Genomic DNA, 6799 nt, shown 5'->3' on the forward strand with positions numbered 1-6799 from the left:
ATTAACTACACAGAGCCATTGTTCACTGACAAGCTGCGCAAAACCACGATCATATTTTGCGCATGTTTTGCGCAGCTTGTCGGTGAACAACTGCTCTGTGTAGTTAATGCTGCTCCATGTGAAAGCCCGCACGTGATGGAGATTTACCGCTGATTACAGAATGGCTTTACTGACAAGATGCACGTTAAATATCGCATGCGATTTATCGTGCAGCCCTAATTAGAAATAGTTATATTGTGAAGAAATCTTAAGGTTTAATATATTTTCTGGTGAATACAGTTACTGCATGCCATGATGAGCCAGCAAATGAACCAGCATAAAAAAACACATTATTTTTGACATTCAAGTCTTTACATTCGTCAGAGAACTTGAATTTTCATAACATTGCCACTTACGCACATTTCCTAAAGATGATCATATACAGCGGCTCAAACACTTTATCCGTTTATGTCTTGCATGTTGTAAATTCTGCCTCATAAATCATCTCATGTAAGATGGTCATCTAAATGACTGATCTTACAGATGAACAAGATTTTTGCTTCTGTTGTAAGAGAAAGAATTCCCTGAACTGCATTATCCAATCAGAACACAGTCTTTTTTTTTTATGTTTCCCCTATTGTCTTAGTTACTTTCCGTTTTTCTCTTCATCAGCTGGTTGAAAGTTTAGAGGCTTTTGCTGAAATGTCAGACATTCTTCCTGGTTATTTCTTTGTTGAAAAGAATCAGGTCACACTCACAATGCAGGTTGTGTGCAGTATGCAGACACGGGTTTTATGAGGAACGTGCAGTTGCTAAAGCCTCATACACCTGCACCATCCCTCTTATTTTACTTCACTTTTTCCAATCAGTTACTCATTCCTTCAGCCTACAAATGGACAGAATATCTCTGTATTCTCATTCTGATCTGAGAGATCAGTTTCTCCTCCTCTATACTAAGCTGACTTTCAACCTAAAGTCTGGTGCAGTTTGCAGCATATTCTGCCCAATAATAGTATGTTTGTTTTGGTTTCATGTGGATTGATCTGAAATAATTGTCTAGTTTCATTATCGATTAGTTGTTACAGTCCTAAAAACCGTTCTCTGTGGTCTTATGCAAGATTGGAGGTCAGGCTGCTCTGCTCGTCTCATGAGAGTCTGACAATTAATATGCTGCATCAGCAGAGCTGCCCTGTTCCTCTTCACAGTGGCATGATCAAAGCCGTCCCTCAAAGACCAGACAGAGACCACATTTTTCTGGCTATGAATGAGACACTCTCTTTAATTAGTGTCAAATTATTTAAAAAAAATGCTTTAGACTAATTGAAATGCTCAAGACGGCAATTCATTTACCAGTACTTGCGTAACCTGGTGAAGCAGAACCAGTAGCATGTGCCGCATTTTCTCTATATGCAATTTTGTTTGTGTTTATGTATAATGCCAGTGTTTTGACCAGTTTATTTGATGTTTCTCATGATCTTAAAAACATCATTTTGAAGACTTTTGCTTAAATTTGGAAATAAATTGTGCTAAATTTCTTTAAAAGACTTGTAATGGTAGTGTAATGTCTTGATCTCCTCTGTTCCCCTCAAGACGGCTCTGTGAGCATCAGTACGGGAACTCTCCACGGGTTCGCATTAATGGCCATGTGGCGGCCCGCTTTCCCTTCATTCCACTGCCGCTGGACTACATCCTGCCTGAGCTGCTAAAGAACGCCATGAGGTAACATTCCTGTCACATATAGGTCAATGTGACACAAACGACACACCTCCCGTTCTACTATGCTCTCTTAACTATCTAATCCTGTTGTGACAGTCAGATTTGCTGTTAAAGCAGTTGCTTTATTTGGACTGTGGTGAGTGTTGTCTTAGCAGCTGCTCATATGGACAATATTGAACTTTTACCAGTATGATACAGTGGTATCTGTTGCTACATGAACGACGACCAAAAATAGGTGTCTAAGCAATTTCTCCTGTCTGTCAGTGCATGATGGGGTTATTGTAGTGTAACCATGTGTTAACACTATAGCCTTTGGTGAAACGCCAGGAAAAGCAAGTCGTTTACATTTCAGACACGTTATGCAAGAATTTGAGTTTGGAACTTTTCCTGGTTGTACAGGATTGCTGGCCATTCAATCTGAGGCAGTTATGGCAAGCATGGGTCATTGTGACCCAGCCATCAGATGCACTGAAGTTATGAAATGCCAAAAGCATTTCAGCTAAAAAGAGACGCAATATAGTGCCAGATATTATAGTGAGATAAACAGCAATAAGTAATGCAAAAAAGAAAACACGGAGCTCCGTCCCTGTTTAGAGACTTTCCTCCTCTAAATCCTTATTGAAAAGGTCAAAGTGAAATAATACTACTAATTCTGAAAAAGGTTTAATGAAAAACGTTAACGTTATTTGAAAGGTTTTGCATAACACATTTATCTTGATTTATGGTGTCAAACTCATTTTAAAACAAATGATTTTGAAGTGGCTTCACTGGTAATTATTCATTTAGCTGGTTATTTTTCTGTTACTATGTTAAAAAACCTCCTGAACTTCTTTTAGCTTGCTTAGACATGCATAACTGTCACTGTTGCTGATATTTTGTTTACCTGCTGGATGATCAAATCAGTGCAAGTATCTCATGGACTTGAGACTAGGCCCCCTTTTGACTTGACCAATAAGCAACTACAAACCAGTGCCCTAACAACTGCCCAGAATACACACTTGCCCATATAACATATTTTAGAAAACCAAAAAATCTAGTTGAAAGCTACTATGATGAGGACACACTTATGAGGTCTTTATAATTGTATCCATAAGAAAGCTGAAGTTCCTGTTATGGGACCTGTTCTAGTATAGCTCCCCTCTCTCTCTCTGATATTTGCAGTCTTCGTAACGTTCGTATGAGGTCACCCACACGGACTGCCTGCCAAGTTCAGTTCAAGTTCAATGGTACGATACAGGTTTTCTATGACGGTGGCAAACTATCCAAAACATTCTCTACAGATAAGCCTCTTAAAATAATGCAGTGCACTGAAAACCAACATTTTTCATATGGATCTCCATACAGTGGAGGAGTATGTAGGTCTATAGTTATTCTACAAATGAGATGGAAACCTAAATTAGAAACCGCCAATGTTTTGTTCTTTTTTCAAAAGGAATGTTCTCTGGATTCAATACAAGTTCAGCTCTATCAACAGCAACTGACATGTTGCCACCTATGGCAAAAACATAATTCTGACTTGTTCCTCTGCTTTTAAAAAAGAACAAATCATGTTTACTTCATGATGACAGTCTTCAGGGAAAAATATATTGCATTGGGATAAAAATGACAATAAATTTTTTAAATGATTTAAACTCCGTGTGGTAACATGAGACTAATGCGATTAAATTGTTTACTAACCCGGTCTGTGCAAGTTCTCATGACTAAATAGGACCACTAAACTCTTAACTTTCATACAATACACGCAAGCGTGAAACAGGAATGTTTACATGGAATGTTTAGATGCTCTTCATCTGTTATTGTACAGCCACCATGAACATAGGAGTTTTTTGTATGGCAGAGAAATATTCTTTTATAATAAGCATAAAGAACTTTTAAACCTTGACTCAAATACCTCCAAAGCCCTGTATTGTGCTTGTCTTACAAATTGAGAGACATGTGTCTGGTCTTGTTCTCATGGTTCTTTATGTTTGGATCAGACTCCTCTTCAGCCAGTCACTAGAGAACGGCGTGTTCTTGGCAGAAGAGCAAGTCACAGTTGGCTTACTGAGAGTGACCCAAGACACAGACTGTGAAACTCATCACATGCCTCATTCTTTGAGATGGTCCTCAATGCAGAACACAAGATCCAGGGGGCGTGGTTGGATCCCGATCCAACTCCTCCCACCTTACATATACCTAAACCTACCCGTCTCCACCCCCTGATCCCTAAACCTACCAATCTCCACCCCCTAGATGTGGATCCAACCACGCCCCCTGGATCTTGTGTTCTGCAGTGAGGGGCTACTGCATTCTTTTGATTTCTGGGCATGGGCATGACTTTGTATTAAAATTGGTAGGGACAGTGTCAGCTGAAGAACTTTTGATTGGTGGAAGTTTATGACTTCACAACATTTTTGTTATGAATATTGATTAGGTTTTGTTCAAATATATTAAAATGAACTAATATTACGCTGGACATATTTGTTGCTCGTTGCTGTATACATCCCTCCCAGCTCCAACAACAGCAACAGGAGCGAGGCACTAAATGAACTGTACCAGCACATCAGTGAGCAGCAGACAGCCCACCCTGATGCTTTTCTCATCTTGGCTGGGGATTTCAACCACGCAGACTTAAAGAGCGTGTTCCCAAAAATACACCAACACATAGACTTTCCAACTCGGGGAAACAACATTCTGGACTTTGTTTACACCACACAGAGAGGAGCTTACAAGGCCCTCCCCCTCCCCCACCTCGGTGCCTCAGACCACATCACTGTCATGCTAATGCCTGCATACAGACCACTCATTAAAGTCACCAAACCAGTTCACAAACAGATACAAGTGTGGCCGGAAGCAGACTGAAGGACAGCTTCATCCATCAGGCTGTCCATCACCCCTGCTCTCGACAGGGGTGCCGCGGCACCCCGGTTGGGAAACACTGTACTAGCCTATATATCATTGGTGTGCACCTGCCCAGTCTTCAGGACTTGTACAACTCCAGAGTGAAGAAACGGGCAGGAAACATCATCACAGACCCCTCTCACCCCGGACACAACCTGTTTGCACTTCTCCCCTCAGGCAGACGCTACAGATCTCTGTGCACTAGAACATCTAGGCTTAACTTAAATGATTTTAGCAAATGGCTGCAATATAACAAAGAGTGAAAAATTTAAGGGGGTCTGAATACTTTCCGTACCCACTGTATGTATGTACCAGGAGCACCTTAAAAAACCACAACAAATTCCTCGTGTGTTTGCACACCTGGCGAATAAAGCTGATTCTGATTCTGATCATAATACCCACAAAGAAAATGAAATTTCTGCTCAAGACCTGAAGATGCTTCCAGTGTCTTAGACATATCCCTGTCACATGCAGTTTTCTTGCTCACAAAACTTTTTATCATGTTTTATCATGTTTCTCAGTCAGAGGAGAAAGGAGAGCTTTCACAGTTATTTCAGGCCTCTACTGAGTTTTCATCATGAGTTTGTTATGATCAGATGTTCATACGAGATTGCTCATGAAGGGATTCTTTTGTGTTCTTCAGGGCCACAATGGAGAGTCACTTGGACACTCCTTACAATGTGCCTGACATTGTGGTCACAATCGCCAACAATGACACAGACTTTGTCATAAGGTGAGTCTGTAAGCTAATGCTATTGAAACATCACACCTGCATGATAATACATTGTATGACTTTACATGCACATGAGTTCTAAATAAAACATTTGAGTTGCCAACTGACCATTCACACTGAAACAGAATTGAATTGGTTTTCAAATACAATACAATACAAATGTAAAAAATCAGATTCATGCTGAGTTTTCATGTTGTTTGGAGTATGAAATTTAAAGAGAGCTGAGTCAGATCTCTTGGCAAAACTGTTTGATTATTGCCTGTCTGAACGAATACATGGACACTTAAGCTTTTAGGTGTGGTTGGTCTGCTGTAAACTCAGCAGAATGAAATTAATGCTTTTTCCTGGAAATAGTGAAGCATTTAGTTAGCAGATATTTGAGCTACTCTTTGCATAGAGACCTCATAATGTGGAGTGCTGCTGTATTTATTTACCAGGTCCATTATCCCACTGTGCACACTCAGCAGTCTGGTTAAAACCTCTTTCCACACTCAGCATAATTACTCATGGACAAAGTTTATTTTACCATAAAATTATGGAAAGCTCCGTGTCTGTATTGACTAGTTTCAGTAGTGTTTGTTGGATGTCTGAAGTGATGATGCAAAGTCCTCTCTGTTTTTGGTCCAATGTAAATTCATGCTCTATTTGATGTTTACACAGTTTTTAGAAGGTTAAAGGTTTGTGAAACATGATTTACAATTTCAACAGGAAAAGTTATGTTATTGTATGTATATGTGTATGTACACTACCATTTTACCACTACCACTAAGATTTTATTTTTGAAAGATATATATTCAACAAGGACACATTAAATTAATCAAGCGTGGCTGTAATCCTTTAGAACATTATAAGTGTCTTTACTATTTCAAATAAATGCTGTTCTTTTGACATTTCTATTCATCAAAAAATCCTGCAAAAATGTATCATGGTTTCCACAAAATATTTGATCACTCAACTGTTTCTAATATTCATAAAATTAAAAAAAAATATATATATATATTGAGCACCAAATCAGCATATTAGAATGATTTCTAAAGGATCATGTAACACTGAAGACTGGAGTATTGGCTGCTGATAATTCAGCTTTAGGAATACATTTTAAAATATTTTATTTTATTTTAAATTGTAAATGCAATAAGACTAATTTCAAAAACATTAAATCTAATTGACCTCAAACGTTTGAATGGTAGTGTATATGTAATAATCTAAGTCTCATAAAGTTTAAGTTCATTTTGACTTTGCTTCAAAAATATAAGTAATAGTTTTGTGCATCTTATTTATAACTAATTAAATCTGATCAGGTGTTGTTTAAAGGGGTCATATGATGCTTTTTTAAAGATCATTATTTTGTGTATTTGGTGTAACAGAATATGTTGACATGCTTTAATGTTCAAAAAACACATTATTTTTCAAATACTGTACATTATTGTGGGTCCTCTATGCCCCGCCTCTCTCAAACGCTTCGTTTTCTACAAAGTCCCTCCTTCCGAC

At 38.5% G+C, this 6799-nt stretch overlaps 1 protein-coding gene across 2 annotated transcripts in view; it reads left to right on the forward strand.

Moving 5' to 3' along the window:
- bckdk (branched chain ketoacid dehydrogenase kinase) overlaps positions 1 to 6799 on the forward strand; it is a 20101-nt gene that overhangs the window by 8834 nt on the left and 4468 nt on the right. For both annotated transcript variants that reach the window (XM_016482275.1, XM_016482282.1), the window contains 2 exons: positions 1570 to 1698; positions 5219 to 5308. In XM_016482275.1, the coding sequence (XP_016337761.1) occupies positions 1570 to 1698; positions 5219 to 5308 (219 nt within the window). The remainder of the gene's footprint in view (positions 1 to 1569; positions 1699 to 5218; positions 5309 to 6799) is intronic.

Source organism: Sinocyclocheilus anshuiensis, unplaced genomic scaffold (genome assembly GCF_001515605.1).
Source record: "Sinocyclocheilus anshuiensis isolate Anshui unplaced genomic scaffold, SAMN03320099.WGS_v1.1 scaffold705, whole genome shotgun sequence".
Classification (NCBI taxonomy): domain Eukaryota; kingdom Metazoa; phylum Chordata; class Actinopteri; order Cypriniformes; family Cyprinidae; genus Sinocyclocheilus; species Sinocyclocheilus anshuiensis.